We start from the raw sequence: 20,508 nt of genomic DNA on the forward strand, positions 1-20,508 counted from the left end.
CACAGGCTATTAAAAAGCAGTATGCAATTGCATGGCCTATAAAACAACAACACAAATGTGATGGCATCTCTTTGAGCTACTCTGGAAACCTGAAGATAAATGTCCCTTTTCTCAGCCACAATTATATTCTACTCCTTCACATGCCTGGCCAGCCCTCGGCATGTACTTTTAAAGAAAAGAGGCTAACCAGCTCTAAACCAACGGAAAGGTGTGGAATATTCTGTACAAGCCCAGCCCAGTTCTAAAGCTCTTGGTATGACCAGATTCATCTGCTTTTGGCCAGCCGTGCCGCTCTGACCCTTACCCGGCCCGACGAGGTGAATGGGGACAGGAAACTGGGAGGGCCCTGGGAGCCCACTGATTCCAGCTTACTTGCACAGCAGACATCTCTAACAGAGATAACCCAGCATTATCCAGAAGGCATCTTATGGCTACTTTTAATTCTTTTTTTGAATGTTTATTTATTTTTGAGAGACAGACAGACAGAGCACAAGCAGGGGAGGGGCAGAGAAAGAGGGAGACACAGAATCTGAAGCAGCCTCCAGGCTCTGAGCTGTCAGCACAGAGCCCGACGCGGGGCTCGAACTCAGGAACCGCGAGATCATGACCTGAGCCGAAGTTGGAGGCTTAACTGACTAAGCCACTCAGGCGCCCCTCTTCTGGCTACTTTTAACCATTTATTCTTCAACTTTATTTGGCCGTTTCAAAAGAAACTTAATAGCAAAAGTAGAGATGAACGGCAGTTGGAATTCTTTGAGCACGCTGGGGAGGACTGACGGCAAAGCAGCGAAGGGTGGGCTGGACAACAGAAAGGATGTCCCCCTGCAAAGGACAGTCGTCGGGACAGGAGAGGGGTGGCTCACCTCCGAGCCTCGGAACAAACCACAGGCAACCGACCTTCCAGGCACACGCGGATGTTAGGGGACAGCAAGGAACGAGTGGAACCACCACAATAACCAAAGTGCCGGAACCCCCCAAACATTCCTCGTTGACCCAAGCACTGAAAACACATAACAGGGTTTTTGTTTTGTTTTGTTTTGTTCCGTTTTGTCTTTAACCAGCTCCATTTATGCTACTGTCGTATCCTGACTGCCACATGATTCCAGTTTCACCAAAGCAAGCCGGACGCTTCTGGAATATGACCAGTGGTGGCAAACCAAAGAACCAGTCCCAGATTCGGAATAACAATTCATAGCAACCAGGAGACGTGAGCAGGAAGAAATAAAGAGACGGGACAAAGAGCCCCAACGCACAGCAGTCACACTTCTTCAGACAGTGCCCGCTCCTTAAGAGGACAGCGCTCTCCCACCTGCTACCCAGCGCAAGGGCGTAGAGCGAGGGGGTGGGGAGGGCTGCTCCTAGACACCTACCTTGCAGAAGGGCTCCATTTCTCTTGAAGAAGGTACTGCCCGGCCAGATGGATGGACCTGATGTGCTGAAACACAAGAGAAGCCAGTGTGAGCATGGGCTCATTTACACTCGGAACAACCACCTCTCCAAATGTATCACCTAGAAGTCATGCTTTCCCACTGATGCATTATTTACACCCTCACCCTCTGGAAATACATCTCTAATTTTTTTTAAAAACATTTATTCGTTGCCCTTTTTTTTTTTTTGAAAGAGAGACAGAGCATGAGCTGAGACTGGACAGGGAGAGAGAGGGAGACACAGAATCCGAAGCAGGCTCCAGGCTCTAAGCTGTCAACACAGAGCCCGACACAGGACTCGAACCCATGAACTGTGAGATCATGACTTGAGCCGAAGTGGGATGCTTAACTGACCGAGCCACCCAGGCGCCCCATGGAAATGCATCTTTAAAAACCGTGAGGTTTGGGTAGCACCCGGGTGGCTCATTCAGTTGAGCATCTGACCTCAGCTCAGGTCATGATCTCGCGGGTCACGAGTTCGAGCCCGGCACCGGGCTCGCTGCTGGCTGCCTGCCAGTGCGGGGTCCACCCCAGATCCTCTGTCCCCCTCTCCGGACCCCTCCCCCCCCACCTTGCACTCTCCCAAAAATGAACAGACGTTTAAAAAAATAAAATCAAATAAATAAAAAATAAATTAAAAAAAAAAAACCATGAGGTTTCAGTTGAATGGGCTTCGTATTTCACAGGGCAGAACCTGTCTGCGTGGGTATCCCAGTTACCGTCCTGACCCTTCTCCCTCTTGGGCACTGAAATCACTTGCGGGTAAATGACATGGCAAATTCACGCAGTTCAACGTCACAACTTGTAACTTCAGAATGGTTGCTAATTTATTCCTAATTTTATGAATTTACGTGGCAGAGAACTTCGATCTGTGTCTGCCGGGACCAAGTGGGTTTTCTGTCACTTCCTAGTGGCACCTGCCTGTGAGAAATGCGACCTTGCCTTCCTCGGCCTTTATCCTCACCAAATCCTTAACGTTACAGAAAGAGCTGTGATGGCCTCCCTCCCTCCCCCATCCCCTCGTTTTGTATCCTGTTTTCAATTTCTTGGCTTACAGTGTTGCACTCCGTAGCCTATAAAACATTTTGTAGATGTGCTACCGCCCACAGTCTGGTAAGAGGAGAGGCAAGAAAATAAGGAAGATCAGTATATACAAAGACACTTTACTACGTTTATAGATGAGCGTTTTCACGGTTTTAAGACACCCAGAGAGAAACTTTAGAATCAAGCCAGTCTTAGTAAAATATCCTTAGAGCGGGAAGTAGGTTATTCTAAATCAAGGATCGGTTTAGATTAATGTTAGAAAGCACTTAGTCAAAAACGTTCCTACATCCAACGCAGGAGGCAGTATAAATTACCTTCACTAAAATAGTCCACGGCACATGATAACTGGTTAATGCGCTGTCGATCTCAGCACAAAAGGGAGAAGTTGGTCTGGTAACAGATTTTTAAGTTCAGTGGACATGTGCACACATAGTAAGACATCTGAGGGGCTATGTAACGAACACTTTACCAATCAGCCAGGGTCTCTGGTACTAACAGGATGGCAATCAATACTGTTAACAAGGAGCAACCCCAGTGACACATTCTGTTGACCAAAATTTCATTACCAGAGACGTCACAGCACAGCAGGTATAGGGACGCGTTACGTGATTGGTGAGGGGCGGAGAGGGAGGCAGAAAAGCGCTACAGCACATAAAAACACGGTTAAACATCAAAATAATGTCAAACATGCTGGAAAACACGCACTTACGAACCCTGATGTAAGGGTTTTGTTGTGTTTGGGGTGGGCTATACTCAGAGTAGGAAGCAAGATTAATGCACCGAACCTATAGCTTTTCCGGCAGCCCTCTAAGCTCTGGCCGTTGTGGCCTCTGGATGGCCAGGCTGACACACAGGACACCAGATCTGGCGGGGTCTCGGGGCTGCAGGATCATGGCAAGCTGATTTCTCTTTCGTCTGATTCCTGTCCTATTTTGTGGAGGCCTTTAAGGCTCAAAGATGCATGAAAAATAACGTGCATTAAAACGCTCAAGATTATCTTTTAGCAACTCCAGCCAGCTCCTTGGAATTTTACCATCTTATTTTTACAAGAAAGCAGGAAACAGCAAGCTGGCTGTTGCCGATCCTGAATCACCTGACTTCTAAAGATATTTAAAAACTGAGGACTTCATTATAGAGGAGCTGGTGCTTTGAGAGCATTCAGTAATTGAGTATTACCGCAGGAGCCTGAATATCCAGCTTACTTCCACCCAAATCTCCTCTTTATCCTGACCTTGATTTGGCGGAAAACTGACTAGACGCCAGGAATGGAGTAAATGTGGGGAACCGAGGTCGCGTAAATCCAGTGGTTTAAGATAAGGAAAATTCTCTGTATGATAGAAATCTACTCAGCAATTTCTACAGCATCCTTTTAACGTACCTAAGTCACTGATCACTATTCTGGTAGTTTTGCACCACTGCCCACGTAATCAGTACTCCAGGCGTGGACAGAGATTTGGGACTGGCCCACCCACCTGCTCTTACCTGGCTCCCACTGTCAGTGATGAATTCACCTATGGTCTCTTTCTAGCTCAAGTAAAGCTGGTTCCTGTCATGTTAATTGCGAAGCGTTGGAGCTCGCTAGCCAGAGAATCTACACGCTTCTTTTGGATGGTCCCTCAGAGAGAGAGAGAGAGAGAGGCAAACCCTAAGAGACTTTTAACTATAGGAATACCCTGAGGGTTGAAGGAGGGAGGTGGGTTGGAGATGGGTTAGATGGGTGATGTGTCTTAAGGAGGGCACTTGTCGTGACGAGCACTGGGGTTTACACGTAAGTGATGAATCGCTAAATTCTACCCCTGAAACTAGTATTACGTATAACTATATGTTAACTGGAATTTAAATGAAAACTTGAAACAAACAAACGTACAAACAAAAACAATCTCAAGGCAAAATTCCAGGCTAGAAAAAGCAATCGGGCTCACCGCATGTGAAAGACAGACACGTGGGCTCATAATTAGCAGACACCACAACGTGGGGTCCACCAATGTCTCATTTCAATAACGCTCCAGCAAAATTCCATGACCTTCAGCGCTACACGACAAACCCACTTGCGACAAAGGAAACTGACCAACAGGTGAAGAGGGCCTCGTCTGCCAGAAAGGCAGCGTGTGACCTGGCATTTGAGCACATTGATCCGGATGGTCATTAAGATCAGAGCTGAGCCAGCAAAAATCCCAAGGGAGGGATGATACCATCTCGAACAGCAGACCCAGCGGCTGCTGAGTCTTAGCCCTCAGGAAGTGCTGTACAATCGAAGCTGCATTACTTTGAACTCCCCAGGGGACACCGTGGGTTAACAGGTTGTACAGCCCTAAGGTGGCTCTTGGCATAATGATGCGATCTGGCATGGGTTTTCCCTCCTCTCGTGAGCCTCCATCGCCGTGAGACCCAGACAACTGTAACTAACCAAGACCCACACACTGGTCTGGACTTTCTGTGAGGGTAATGAAAAGCAAAAGAAGAAAAGTACTTTTTTCTAAGAACTCAGCTACCAAATGTGAACTGTTGGTCCGTAAAAGAGAGAACAGGATACCATCACCACCACAATAGGATACTACACCTTGAGGTGAACCTCAAGGACATCATACTAATGAAACAAGCCAGACACACAGGGACAAATACTGTACTAGACTACAGCGGTCAAATTCATAGAGACAGAAAGCTGAACACAGGCTTCCAGGGGCCGAGGGGAGAAGAAGGGGGAGGGGGAGGCTGGGTGGCTCAGTCGGTTGGGCAACCCGCTTCAACTCGGGCCATGATCTCATGGTCTGTGGGTTCGAGCCCCGCGTCGGGCTCTGTGCTGACAGCTCCGAGCCTGGAGCCTGCTTCAGATTCTGTGTCTCCTCTCTCTGCCCATCCCCCACTTGTGCTCCGTCTCTCTCTGTCTCTAAACGAATGAATGAATGAATGAATGTATCTTGGGCGCCTGGGTGGCTCAGTAGGTTGAGCGTCCAACTTCAGCTTAGGTCACAATCTCATGGTTTGTGAGTTCAAGCCCCGCGTCGGGCTCTGTGCTGACAGCTCAGAGCCTGGAGCCTGCTTCAGATTCTGTCTCCCTCTCTCTTCTCCTCCCCGCCTTGTGTTCTATCAAAAATACACGAAATCCAAAAATTTTTTTCAAAAAAAGAATCATTTAATGGGCATAGAATTGCAGTGCTCTAAGCTGAATGAAAAGAATTCTAGAGATTGGTTACACAACGTCAGTGTACTTAACGCTACTGTGCACTGAAAAAAACAGTTAAGATGGTAATATTTAATGTTATATATATATTAATACAGTTAAACTTTTTAAACCTAAAATGACGGAGAGCCAACGAGTGAAGGAAGAAGTGCAAGATAGACACCAGAAGAAAGAACTCAAAGTCTAAAGGGTTTCAGGCGGCGAAGGACCAACCTATGTGCTGTGTCTGTGGAGGAACAGGTAGCAGCTCTGCTAGAAAGGTCCACAGCACACTAAAAAGCAGAAAACCCAAACTAAGGACACGGAAACGGATATAGTGAGACCAGCCTGTCCGGATCTAGTATTTACAGAGGCCAGAGCCTGCCCAATACTTGGAGGCAACTGAACAGCCTCCAGTCATATTCTTAGCACCGGAATCAAAATGTGAAGGCCATCCCTTTGGACGTGTGACGTCTACCACCAGACTGTGTTTACCCAGAAATCAAACACTGGAAGCACTTGCAATAATGGGGAAATCCCCCCCCACCCCCTCCAACCCCATACTTGAAAGTCTAGTGTTTTAACTCTAACTGTAGGCTCATTACCAGGAAATAACAGAAAAACAAATGTGACCTATAACACATACGACCACAAACTCCTTGGGTGAAAGACGCCAGTCACTGAAGTTCGGGATGAAGAAATCAGAGCAGGCTGGACAGAAACACACGTAAGAAGGGATCAAGTTTCATAAAGTATCGCTCACAATTTGAGAAGCACCACTAAAGAGCATAGACGAACGTTCAGAATTCTTGGGGACACTCTTGATACTTTTATAACCTTCCAGATAAAACAGGGCATGAGGGCGTTCAAAGGGATCTCAGTGGCTGCCTGGTTCCGTCCACGGTGTGGTGGGGACAGCACAAGATCTGGACTCAGGAGTCTGTGCAAAACAGAGCCTGAACGCCTTTCAACTTGGCCAAGTCTCAACTCCATGCCCGCAACCTGGAGGCAATGACAGCACGTAGTGTCGGGGAATGAAACGCAACAACGGATGCTCAGTACGCCGCAAGAATCCCGGCGGTGATCCTGACGACCCACGATTCGGTTCGGAGAACTGAAGTGACGTGCTCGGTGCCACCACTTCCCCTCCGTCTTGCTCACTTTCCCAGTTTGGCTCTTCATTTCTGGAACAGATGAGGCAGCCACACCTTCATCTTCCTCTTTCCTTTCTGGATGCTTAGCTCATTGCAAATGTTCCTCAGCCCCAAGTAGCCACCAACAGTTTCTAAAACTCAATAGGTTGTGAGAAGCAGCTTCGGAGATGCCACCCACTCTAAATAAAGCAAGCTGAAATAAAAAGAGAGAACTCTGCACCGAAACCTGCGCAGACCCAAACTGGCAAGTGCGGCCGCCACAGTGACCTTTCCGGGTCAGGTGGACACAGACCAGCACTGGCCAATTTTCGGGAAGGCATTTCTGAAACACTTAGACAAAAACGATCCGTGACCACAAAAGCTACAACGGAGAGCATGGCAAGATCACCCTGAGGGCAAAATACGGACCACGGGAAGAAACGCAGTCACTTTGTTACCTTAGCCAAGTGTGAAAACTAGAGACGCATCCTGCCTCCAACTGGATCATGTCGCAAAGAGTTCTTGGGTGCCCATCACAGCCAAGGCCCTGGATGTGCTGGGGGTTGAAACAACCATGAGAACCGGACAGAGGGGCCTGGAGTAAGAGCGATGGTCAATGTTTCAAAACGGTCCACCCAGCACACTGTGAAGTTGAAGGCTTCCCTCCTTGGACACGTCTGAGAACCTCCCCAGGGAGGGAGAACCGTTGTGGACCTCCCCAGGGTTTCTTCACTTTGCTCTGACATCTGGGGCGGGAGAGCTCTTTGTCATGGGGGCTTGTCCTGTGCATTTTGGGATCTTCGGCAGCCTTCCCGGTCCCGACCCAGTAGATACCAGTAGCAACCCTTCCCCTGTTGTGACAACTATAGTTATCTCCGGATACTGCCACCACTGGGATATCAAACTGTCTCCAGGTGAGGACCACTGGCTTGGTGGTCAGCAACCCAGCTAGGCTGGCCCCAATCTTCTCCCACTTGCCAAATCCCAGACCTCCCTCTCCACACCTCCATCAGGCAATGTCACCTCCTCTTTTCTAAAACCAAAGCCATTTTGCATAAGCTCACTCAGGCTCCGTTATTTCTACCTGTGTCTGTACCTTCTTCCTTGCAAAGTGGCATCCTACTGGCCTCTTTTCCTCTGGAACCTATCCTCCTTCTACTACCCCTTGGACCCTTTGCCTCCACTCGCCTCCCCCTTCTGAGGGCTAGTAACTTCTTATCGCACCCATCATCAAACTTCAACTAGTATCCAGACTCTCTCCTCAGCTCTCATAGCTCTGCCATGCGCTAACAAAGCCCCCAAGCTGGCATGCGTGCCCAGCCTTGACCCCAGCACATCGCTGTCTCCAAGGACTGGCCACACTCCTCTCACGTCGAGCAAAGGGCCCTTGATGGCATGACAGCCTCCCTCCCCTCCTCCATGTGCTCACAAGAGAAGCTTGCCTTTATTTTCCTGATTACATAAACTCTATGACTTTTGACATTACCTATTTAATTACTTAGACATTATCCCTTTAAAATCCTTTCCAATTTTAACCTCAAACACCCTTCTGGCCTGGTTCTCCTCATCCCACTCTCCTTACTCTATGTCCCGTGAGCTCTGTCCAGCCTGGACCCCATAATTATGGGCATTCCAAGAACGTTAGCCCTCTCTCTTTTCTCCTCCTATTTCTTTCCTAGAAGAGTTCATGGACCCATGGAAAATCTAGCTTTTCCAATTCTACGTCTCCAGCTGACCTTCTCTGCAGACCGTGGAACGTTATCTCTGGCTGTGTCCTGACATGACCCTTGGCTGTCACCCCACCGATCACGTAAACGAAGGGTTGGGCTTTCCGCCTCTGCCTCCTTGGTCGTCCCCATGGGCACTTCCACACTGCCCTGGGTTTCTCATGTTTCTGTGAGTCCTCTAGGGCCGCCATAACAAAATACCACAGATGAGTGACTTAAACAACAGAAATTTCTTGTCTTACAATTCTGGAGGCTCGGAGTCCACGGTCAATGTTGGTTCCTTCTAAGGGCTATAAGCGAGAATCTGTTCCATGCCTCTCCCTGAGTTTCCGCGGGTTGATGGCAATCTTCGGCATTCCTTGGCTTACATATGCACCGCCCTGTCTCTCCTTTCGTGTTTACATGGCATTCTCCGAGTGTGTGCTCATCTGTGTCCAAATTTCCCCCTTTTCATATTCGCTTAGGGGTCCATCTACTTCAGTATGACCTCATCTTCACTAGTTACTTCTGCAATGGCCTTATTTCCAAATAAGGTCATATTCTAATGTATTACTGTTAGGACATCAACATAGAACGGGAGGGGGTGGTAGACGACTCAACCCACAACAGTGTCCATGGCTATGGCTGGCTCTCTTTCCCCATGGTACACTCACTGCCTGCAACACTGAGACACCTGCTGGGTGTCTGAGCTGACACCTATCCAATGTTTACAGTGTAACTCAGCATTCCTCACAAAAACGAAAAAAAAATTTCCATCCTTTGGTGATCACCCGTAACATGCTCAAGTTCAAAATTCTGGAGTGTCCAACACCTTCCTCTCCCATACTGTCACCCACTGCTGCCAACCCTTTCCTTCCAAGGTCTCTTGTGTTTCTGCTCTAGTGGGTCAAACCACATGCAGGTGTTCTCACTAGCGCCCCAACAATACCCCCCCAATCCCAGGCCGCCCTGTCTAACACCTTAGCAGCCTTCTCCAAGCACAGCGTCTTCGTGTGCTCTGCCCTTGCTTTGCCGACTGCTCCTCAGGAGGCCCTCGGGAGGTGTCCAACGGTGGGGGTGGGGGAATGGGTGCCTAGTGAGGTCCTGCTCCAATGTCAACAAAGCATGTGATTTTTCACGTGTCTTATATACTGACTTTCCACATAATTTCTCACTTGAAGAGTTTGGTGATTACAAAAGTGTGTGAAAACCAGTCGCTTGCAGGGCAGAATCAAGGCCAATAGGTTCTCTGCCCGTCAGAAGCCTTGATCTTCCCCAGCGTGTTCCCCCTGTTCCCCAGTATGTCACCTGAGCAGGTTTCCAGAAGACACATGGACCCCATATACTTCCAAGGCCCATTCAAGCCAATTCTGTTTCCCCCTGCCTGAAATGTCCTCTTCCTTTGTTCTCCTCTCTTGTTCAGGTCCAAATCTGTCCTTTATGGCTCAACTCAAATCACAGATCCCAGGGAGAGAATGTTCCTGGTCACTGCCACCCTGGGACCTCTCCCCTACTCTGAACTGGTCTAGTAATTACTGCCCGTACAGCCAACTGGGAATTGATCATATTCTGCCGTATTTTCTGATCTGACGTCTTTTTACACCTTTAATTCACTTTCCATAGGTCTGTGTCTTGACTTCCAAAGAGCAGAAACCCCATGTGGGCAGAGACTGAAGGTGACTTCCCTCCTCGAATGTGGCCAAGTTTGATGTACACAGAACATGGGTGTCATTATTCTACTTGGTGAATTTTATAAAACAACAGAAATGCTACTGTAGGTCATAAAAGAGAATTACTTCAAACACTAAGGATTTTTAAAAAATCTCTTATGGACACAATTAAGTCTCTTACAAAAGAACTAGCCTGTATAGTAACATTTCTTCCTCCACTATCATCAGCTCAGATAAAAACTTAAAAATCTTTAAAAATGGAAACAAAATTAAAAATCTCATCACTGACAGTAAGTAATAGGTTAGGTAATTTAGATTACTCTTTTCTGTGATTTCTTGATTACTTAGGAATATATAAATAACTAGATAAGTACATGTATATTTCTGATAATATGGAATGCATGTTTGAGTATACTGAAGAAATACTGCTTGAAACCCCAGCTACAATTTCAGATGCATACAGCTCATGATACATTTCATGAACAGATGCAAAGGTGTTTATCATTATCTCCGCTCTACACAGTTTCTAATTTTACATATGAAAACCAAGGCATCATTCAGCATAAAGTACATTATTTGCATGATATATTTGCATTTGTAAAACACCCACATTTACTTTTACTGCTTAATGGGCCTGGTTAAAATGGGCCACTCTATATAAATGGAGCACACTGGTTCCCAACTCAATGGTGCTGATAAGAAAACAACTCCTTTTAGATGCAAATGAACCTACTAATCACAATTAACATGGTGGAGTTGAGGAAGGCTGAGCAGCTGTTCCAAGAGCTACAAGTCTAGGGCCAGTTTGGTTCTAGCTCAATCTTTGGAGCAGCTTGGGACTTCCCAGGAGACATCTGCCAGGGCGGCCAATGGGGATACACTTTGCTTTCTAAAAGTGGAGGGACGGGAGATAGCCAATAGCTCCCCAGTCTGGGCCACCTGTGCAGGTGTGGCCCACCCAACCTATCGTAGCATTAACTCAAACTTGCCCATCGGGCCAGATTTTAACTAATCTGGTTCAAAGGACATAAACTGAGCAGAAGGGAGGAAGACTACGTTTGCAAAACTCACAGAGGAAAGGCAAGACACGCACACACACACACACACACGGGAAGAGGTAAATAACTGAAATATTCCCTTAAAACGGTGTAGTCACTATGGAAAACAGTATGGAGGTTCCTCAAAAAATTACCATAGGATCCAGTAGTTCCTCTTCTGGACGTACACAAAATAAGAACTGAAAGCAAGAACTCAAAAGAGATCATTGTGCACCCTTGTTTATAGCGGCACTATTCACAATAAGCAAAAAATGGAAGCCACCCAAATGTCTACAAACGGAGGAAGGGACAAAGATCATGGTATATACACATGGTGGGACCCAGCCTTAGAAGAAGGACCTTTTGACACATGCGTGACACAGGTGAACCGTGAGGACGTTGACCTAAGCGAAATACACCAGTCGCAATATGACAAAGACTGTAGGATCCCACTCAGATGAGGTACCTAGAGTAGTCAAAATCCCAAAGGACAGAAAGGAGAATGGTGGTTGCCAGGGTGAGACTGGGGAGCTGCTGTTTAAATGGGTACAGAGTTTCAGCTTGGGAAGATGAAAAAGTTCTGGAGATCAGTGGTGGTGATGGTTGTACAACAAATGAATGTACTGAACTGCACTGAACCAAGTGGTTAAGGGGCAGGGCACCTGGGTGGCTCAGTCGGTTAAGCGTCTGACTCTTGGTTTCTTCTCAGGTCATGATTCCAGGGTCGTGGAATCAAGCCCTACATTAGGCTCTGCTCTGAGCGTGGAGCCTGCTTGGGATTCTCTCTTTCCCTCTTGCTCTGCCCACTCCCCCAAATGGTTAAGATGATAAACTTGTATTATATGCGTTTTGCTACAATGTTAAGATAAATAATAGATATATAGATATATAGATAGATAGATAATAAAATAAGCAGACACTGCCTAGTGACTGGTAGATACTATGGGGCAGGTGGTGCTGCTCTGCTCTACTGTCCCAAGGTTCTCAAAATGGGGTTGGGGTTGCCCACCCTTTCTCATGTGTCCGTTCATTGAATAAACATGCTTTTACACCTGCTATGGGGACATGGTAGTCTAGAAACCATCCTGTCCTCCAAGAGACAGGGACATGGATGGGAAAATAGACAAAGGATTCAGGGTTGTACAGAGGATGACACACAGCCCTGGACACATAGCTGTGAGACCACTGACCTTGGCTCCCTCGATTACTATGCCATGAATGAAACTAGACAATAGAGCCTCTTGTTGGACACGAACCATCAATAATCTTCTCTCTTCCATGAGGACTAACTGGATCTGACCCTCATCTGTCTCTTCCCGGAGGTCTGACAGCACTGTCCGGGACACATGGACTTCAGTACCAACCGTCTCGCTGTTTCTCCAGCTGCCTTCCCCGGGGACACTGCAGACCCTCCAAAGGTCTCATCCCCCGAGCTGGACACTCAACATACAGCCTGGTCCTCAGTGCTCCATAAACGCTGATGACCATCACAGCCCCAGGAATAGTCGCTTAGTATACTGTTGGGTGCGTTCTGGGGGGTGGAGGGTGGGGTTGAAATCTGGAGGATTCCCCAAGGACTTTCCCAGTCTTGGTACTGCTGCCCCATGAATATAGACACCAGGCCCCCTCAAGGAGCAGCTTGTCTGCTGATGGCAGTTCTCTAAGATGGAATGGCAAAGGGGGCTCAGGGACAGCTCCCAGCCTTGCCCTCTGGACGTGCAGGGCTGGAGGGGCTCCGTGACTGACGACATCCAGCTCTTCTCTCCTCTCTCCCCTGCAGTGGTCCTGTGGAGGTCTCGACCGGGTACCAGGAACCCGGTTGAACATGTGGAACCAACTGGAGACTTGAAGCAGAATCAGTGTAGCTGGAGACAAGTGACAGTAGGGAAACCTTTACATAAGAATTGACTCCTTTAAGAGGAAATGCCTCTTAAGTGAAAACATCGTTTTGCTGTGAACTCAGCGGCAAGCGTCCTACACATCCCTGGGTCATCTCCCGTAACCCAGAGGCAGGAAGGGCGGCTCATGTCCGTATCTTCTGTCCCAGGACGGCAGCATCGTTTTGAGGCCATGACATACAACCACACATCGCCCAATGCAGATAAGGCTAATAACGTTACCTCCCATTATTCTGTCAAACGGATACAACTTTCAGAGAAAAACCTCCCTAATAGAGACTAAAGTCATTATGATCTACTCATCATCATTCAGGCTTGTAGAGATCACGAGATGTGGATCCAAGGTTGAATCCAAGTTTTTGATACAGTCTGATTCCTGGTACTTTCTGCAATGCTCAACACCGGTCACAGATGGGAAACTGACCTATTTTGGGGAAAACTGTGATTTACCTTGATTATTTCATTTCCTCCCCACAAGAGCCAGTCCCATCCCACGCCCTACCGCAAAGACTGCAAACACAAATGCTGATTTAGGAGAGCTCGTGACACCGAGCTGAATACCTCTGCCTGAATGTTACACCAAGGGTATCAACATCCAGGCACTCAAACAGACGCTGAAGGTGCACGTAACAGCACAGAAGTTCATTTCTTAGGAAATGTTTTCCCTACAGTATATGACTGTGAAGTGATACAACGCCAACCTCCATTTCCAAATAGTAACCTCTTTTGTCCGCCAAGGCAACAATGTTATGATTGACATCAGCACCTGAAATATGTCTTTGTCCTGATATTTGCAACTGAGCGTAAAGATCTGACCGCCCCCTCAAAGATGTTCCCTACACTCCTTCCTCACGTGGGCTTCCTGGTCACCTTCCCTACCACCTGTACCAAAGTCACTGCTTGCTTGTGACTCTCTCCTGTTCTCAAACGTGGTGTCCTCGCATGTACCCTGAGCCCTGCTCAGGCAAACCACGTAAGTGGTTGGACATCCAACTCCACCAGTCCTCCTTCCACATCATTGGGCCAGGGCCTATGCAACTGACTCGTATAACTGACCTGAAACCGAAAGCACGTTTGATTCTTCTAGAAAACTTACAGAAACACTCATTCCATGTCTTAGAGGAAAATGAAGCAAATAATGTTGCAAAGCTTCCTTTGCAGTACATTAAATTCAGAGAAAACCTGAGTTTCAAAAAAGCAATGTTACATCTTGGCCCTAAGTTATAGATACGGGAGATTGTATAGATATGGGAGGCTGCACTCGGCAAAATCTGGTAGTACGTGGGGACTTTTCAGAGCATTCCTTCCCTGCACAAACATTACGAGTAGCTTTGTGCGAGGTTTCTTTTGTTTGTTTTGCTTTGTTTTGTTCTGCACTTCCCTCTTCTTTGGATTTCCATGGCATAGAAAAGTTACCATGCAATTGAAGCTTTAAACATATTCAGGAAAACCTTAGCTTCCTGAAACCTCGGGGCGAACTCGACTCCCACGCACACATGGTGCTTCCTGGTGCCTGGGCATTACACTCACCTTCGAGTGTCCACTGACCGCACTTCAGGCCTGGGGCGCACCCCCTCCTCGTTGGGCCTAGCTGGCCCGAGAGCTCCAGAAGGACACGGGCCATCCACCCAACTTGCCGGGAGAGCTCAGCACTCAATCAGGCTTGGAAAGGTCTTCCCAGTGTGCTATTTCTGTACCTTTTACCTGCCCCTCTTCAAAGGCAAGGCCCAACAGAGTGACATGGCATCCAGGGTGGGCCTGAGGTCCCAGCCCTCCCCTCTCCCGGGTGACAGTTTCTGCTCAGGGCATGCTTAAACCATGTGAACTGCGACCGCTTCGCTTCGTGTATCTGCAAATGCACAAGCTTTCACTGGCGGTGGCGCCCCTTGAACATCTGTCCGATCCAGTCAGTCCTGTTTTCAAAACCACTCCCTGGCTCCCTGTGGCCGGGTGTTACTTCCAAGTTCCTTAGCTCTAAGTGACTGGCTCAACTTGCTCTGACTTCATCCCCTGCCATCCCTTGTCTTTTCTTTCTCTTTTTTTTCTTTTGCCTGTCGTTGCTCCAGACACACCAGAATGCTTCTCGCTCTGCCTCTGCTCACTCGGTGGTCCCCTGCTTGAGACACCCCTCCATTATCATCTTTGCAAACTCTTCGGTGTTTCTGAAAATTCTGCCCCTCGTTTCCTTTTCACCTTTCCCTATGCCCAGAACTGATCCAGCCACTCCCATGCTGTTCCCTTTATGTGTATCACACTGTCATCTATTGGTTTATATGGCTATAGACTGTGAAGTCTCCGGAGGAGACCGATTGTTCTATTAGTCTGAGGTTCTTGGTGGCTGGCACAGAGGAGGCATTCAGTAAGTGTCTGCTGAAAAGGCCAGCCTTATAAAGTACACAGAACTGGGATCATGGTCCTCATTTTGCAGCTAGGGAAAACTTCATTCTGAAAGGTGAAGTCGCCAGGGTCCTGCCACTAAAAAGTGACTCATGCTCTTTTCACTAGAGTAGGATGTTTATGTAACCCACCTCTCATTTCCTGTTGTCTCCTGAGTTTTGTGATCTACAGGAAATAAAAGCTTACTGAATGTTTCCCAGCATCTATACATCGCCTTTCGGAACGGACACCTAGGACAGTCCTATAATTCACCATTATCGGTGCATCTAGTTTAACTTGGAGCCCAGGCAGCCAAGCGCTAAATTAACATTACTCTTCTCTGCAGAGGTGATGGGGCTCTGAACAGGCACAAGATGCCTGCATAACTTTGAAGAAGAGATTTACACACCCCTTTGTCTCCTATATAAATGGACTCAAGAGCTGCAGCAGTGCATAAACGGTCCTTTCCACTGTTTATAGTTGAAAGCAGCCGGTTTCAGCTTCTTGCTGGTGATCACTCCACTAAAAATAGCTTTGATGTTGTCACATGCAAACTTGAGCAGAACCTGAAAGCCGTTCCCCTTTTAGTTCCGAGCCAGTTCCACTTTAAAAGAGAGGCAGCTGTTAACATACTCCAACGTGTTTACATGATGCCGAAGGAGTTCAGCTCATAGTAAAACAAAACAAAACAAAACAAAACCAAAAAAACACACAAAAAACCCACCCATTGAAAAGGGACAGAAATGGGTTTGCAGCCTCTGGTAATACTTCTTTCTGCTGAGCTGGAGCCTGGAAGGAACAATGAGGTTGGCAGGGAAAATCCAAGTCCTGGTTTAAGGGAAACACTGTAAGCACAACCAAGGTGGAGACAGGACACAGATACTTGCTGCAGTGAGGGATTTCTGACTCTGCCTGGGGCAGGGGCTGGGGCAGGAGAGGCGGTGAAGAATATGGCAGCAGAGAGAAGAGAACTTATAAATGTGGGTACTTTTTTTTTTTTTTTTTAAATCTTGTTGCACACCTCTAAGCTATTCTTAGAATTCCAGAAAATAAAGAAGGAACTACATCCAACATCTTGGCCGTTCCTTTGATGCTTTATATTGGTCACTGGGCAACTGGACCTTTCTGGATACCAGACCCAAACTGAGGCGACGGCAGAGTAGGCTTGGAGACCAGAGGGAACATGAACTTTTATCCCAGCTCCTCCCCTTGTGGCCCATCGGACCTGCTGTGACTCCCCCACCTGCCGCACCGGGTACAAGCGTAAAGTGAGAAAACGTATGCCAAAGAGCCTGATGGCGGCGTGTGGCCCCTACGAGACAATCAGCAGCGTCCTTTAGAAACACGTAACCAGAAAAGGGTGTGCAGACAAGGGTCTGGGGTCTAGTCTGGGATATAGCACAACTTCATTTTTTTTAAAAGAAGCACCAATGATACCGTGGGTTTTTTCTTCCTTCTTAATTCTGCATGTCCAAAGGATGATTCATGCCAGGTCTGCTTATAAAGCGAGAATTATGAGGTTTTTATCCTAGAAAACTTGCATCAAGTGTGGCTGAGCAGAGGTGGAGGGGGGACAAGGGTCCTGGCCGCCACTGGACTTAACCACATGCGCCGGGTGTTCACTGCGGGCAACGGAGACCGCGGTCAGTGACAGGGAACTGGGGGCACCAGCTCCTGAACCAGAGACCTCACATGGGATGTTTATGCTACAAGTCTGCTGATAGTTCACAACCCGTAATTTAACAAAAACCCTCAGATTCTTTTCAGGAGACCTTAAGAAAATAATACCTCTATTACATCACTGCCCCCTTCTCTGAGTTTTCATGCCACGAGAAGCCTCGGTGTGGCTCAAGCACAAGAATGAACGGGTTCTCTGAACACATTGTAAATTTCAGCAGCACATCGAGGTTATATTAGCACGGGAATTTACTGCCTAAGTTATATATATTTGAACAACAGAACAGACTTTATATACTGCTGTATCTTTAACGCTCATTTTTTTGTTAACAAGACAAAAGAATTTACTGTTACTGCCAACAGCTTGCTGGCAGCTAATACCGCGATTAGCCGTTGCCTGGCAACAGTCAAGCATGCTTCCTCCCAAATCAGGAAGAGCCACTGCTAAATCGAGACTAATTACAAAACGGGACAAATATTTAAAAGCTTTATATTTATTAAGGATTTGGGGAGGGTATCCTAATAAGAATGATGCCTATTAAACAGATTTAACCAAATACAATGCGTATCTGTCTTTGTCTTACTGTCCACTCTCCGCAGATCATTTTCGGAAAACTGGATGTTTTTGCAACTTTTCTAATTTCCCTAAATATTGTACTAACGCAAAACCATATGCTTACATTTTGTAGAAGTATGTCTTTTGCCTACTTCTCTAAGAATAAGGATGAAAAGAAACACCACAGACACCTAAGTCTTTTAAAATAGATATACTTGCAAAGAAATTAGGAGAATACCACCACCATTTTCACTACTCTTAGCTATCTGCTTGAAAAACCCAACGGCCTGAATCTCAAAGTTTCTACCTTTGTCTGCATTCTCAATTCCTTCTATTCCAAGAGTCACTCAGAATTCCCTGGGTGGGGAATGAGTCTAGAGTTTTTTCAGAGTCCACAAAGCTGGCCTCCCCACCCCCCCCCCCCAATCAGGGCCATGTTTCTGGTGGTAAAGTCTTGAGCAATCAAAGTTCTCAAGTCTAGAGACGGTGCTTCATTACCTAGAGGGGAAGCTGGAGGAGGAGAAGAGCTACACACACAGAAAGAGTCTGGGCCCCTATCACATGCACATATCTTTTGGGGAGTAAAGGAATATTTTCCTCAAAAGACAAGACACCAGCTACAAAGGTAGAGTAGAAACCAAACAGAGTCTGATCAAATTGTACCGCCCTACAGCTAAAAATGGCGTTTACATTAAGTGGTTGAAATTCGAAACAATAAAAGTAAATAAAAAGGGGGCGCCTGAGTGGCTCAGTCAGCTAAATGTCCAACTCTTGATAACAGTTCAGGCAGTCATCTCACAGTCGTGGGACTGAGCCCCATGTGGGGCTCTATGCTGAGCATGAAGCCTGCCTGGGATTCTCTCTCTCTGCTCCTACCCCGTGTGTGCGCACACGCATGCTGTCTCTCTTTCTCAAATAAATAAACTCAACTCAACTCAACTAAAATAAAGAATATATTATGACATGCGAAAATTACATGAAATCCAAATTCTAGTGTCCATAAATAAAACTTTATTGAGACACAACCCACCCCTTCATTTATATATATGTTGATTTTGTGCTAAATATTTAGTATTTGGTCCTTTCCAACAAAAGTTTGCAGACCTCTAAAGAGGAATAAAGAACAGTGGTGTTTCAGTTCTTGAAAAAGAAAAAATTGATTTTGGATTAACTTTAAACATGATCAAAACAATGCAAATGAGCCATTTCCCCCTGAAAGGCCTGGGGTCTGGGCTGCTTAGTGAATCCACTACATCAAAATTTCCAGAAAACAGTCTCTATAGAATGCTAATTAAATCAGTATTAAATTTAATAATCATTATTTGGAACCTTCAAAATGTTTTTCTTAGATTGTTTCTCCTCTATCTTGGTATTAGTAGGACAGTCAGAGCAACTCATCAGATGGTCCATGTAAATCTACACCATTTTCCAAACTCAAGTAATTTTGTTATTAAGAACAAACACGGGTACTGTTTTTAGGTCTGAGAGGAATACGGAATCAATTACGTTTTGTGTGTAAGTACGCCCACCCACCAGATAATGCTGTATGTCCACAAACTTTCCTAGGGAAGCACTGATCCAGATTAAAATCTGGACGTGCTCTTGCTGAAGTCTGAAGCGGCCAAAGGTCTCTGCTTTTGCTATCCTCCCCCAGGGGCTCTCCACTTACCAAGCCTCAGTATTTCCTTCAAGCTCACTGGCAGGTTGTACTCCTGCTTATACTTTAGAGACACATGTTTTGCATCATGTTATAGTCTAGGGTTTGTGCATGACCATGGCCCTCATCAGCTAACCACCCTTCCCAATTCCACTGTCAACGAAAGCTGAGAAAAAGTGTAATTTTTCAAGCCTTCCAGAATCACTGACAATAAACTCTAAAGGAATCCCATTAATCAAACCTGAGGATGTGCCAGAGAGAAGTAACTTCGGGACACTCTGCACCTGACATCAGAGAAAGAAAGGGCCTGAAGACCTTTAAGTTTTGTCAGTATTAAGATGGTGGCAATTCTAGAAGAAGGGCAGGAGAGTCATTCATATCAAACTTAAAACACTGTATTTACCCGTACGGGGTAGAAATTAGCTCTCCTAAAATGACCTTGAATCTTCTGGAGTTACCTTCAGGATGTTCTACACCATTGCCTGAAGTGGAACTCAGCTGCTAGGGCCATCATAGGCCCGACTTCTCTGAAAAGAATCCTGGTATCTTCAGGCTGAAGTGGGAACACGCTTTTTGGTGACCGAGGATACCTGGTGAGCTCAATACCTGGTGAGCGCACACTAGGAAAATGCACCCCCGGCCAAGCACACGAGGCACACGGCCACGTGTTATAGCACACGAGCCCACAGCAATGGCCGCAGCTGACAGGGCCAGGGAAGAACCCTGAACCAGGGCTGACCACAATGAACACCTGCTTTGGGTCACCTTTCACCTCCTTGGCCTGGCTGGAAAGCAGGAGCTGAGCCACTCGGTGTCCTCAGGGCTGGACTTACACAAATAACCTCAGGAAGGAGGTACAGAAGCAGAAGCCCCCAGGAGACCAGGAGGCAGCTGGGGCCAGAGGGGACTTCATGGGCTAGATAAAGTGTAAAGGGGCCGGAGGGAGAGCAGAGCAGCCTGGCTTGGAGAGAGGCAGGTGGGGGCACAGGCAGGGGGTACTGAAGAGTGGGTGACTGAAGTCCAAGAGAGCTCAGGGTAGCATGGGGTATTCCCTGTTCAGGTGGTAGTTCCCTTGAGGCCTATGCATTGTGGGCCTTTCGTGTGTATGGGATTCCCCTGATGGCTACAAAAATCCTGTTTTCTTCTTGTAGTAGTTTAAATGCTATT

The 20,508-nt window shown here is 46.9% G+C and overlaps 1 protein-coding gene across 5 annotated transcripts in view; it reads right to left on the reverse strand.

The window, feature by feature from the left end:
• Positions 1–20,508, reverse strand: part of FOXN3 (forkhead box N3) — a 175,333-nt gene that overhangs the window by 116,490 nt on the left and 38,335 nt on the right. For all 5 annotated transcript variants that reach the window (XR_003969659.1, XM_030319760.1, XM_030319759.1 and 2 more), the window contains exon 2: positions 1,371–1,435. Coding sequence is in view for 4 of the 5 variants with exons in the window: in XM_030319760.1 (XP_030175620.1) it covers positions 1,371–1,435 (65 nt within the window). In the remaining variant the exon portion in view is untranslated. The remainder of the gene's footprint in view (positions 1–1,370; positions 1,436–20,508) is intronic.

The sequence above is a fragment of the Lynx canadensis genome, chromosome B3 (assembly GCF_007474595.2).
Source record: "Lynx canadensis isolate LIC74 chromosome B3, mLynCan4.pri.v2, whole genome shotgun sequence".
Classification (NCBI taxonomy): Eukaryota; Metazoa; Chordata; class Mammalia; order Carnivora; family Felidae; genus Lynx; species Lynx canadensis.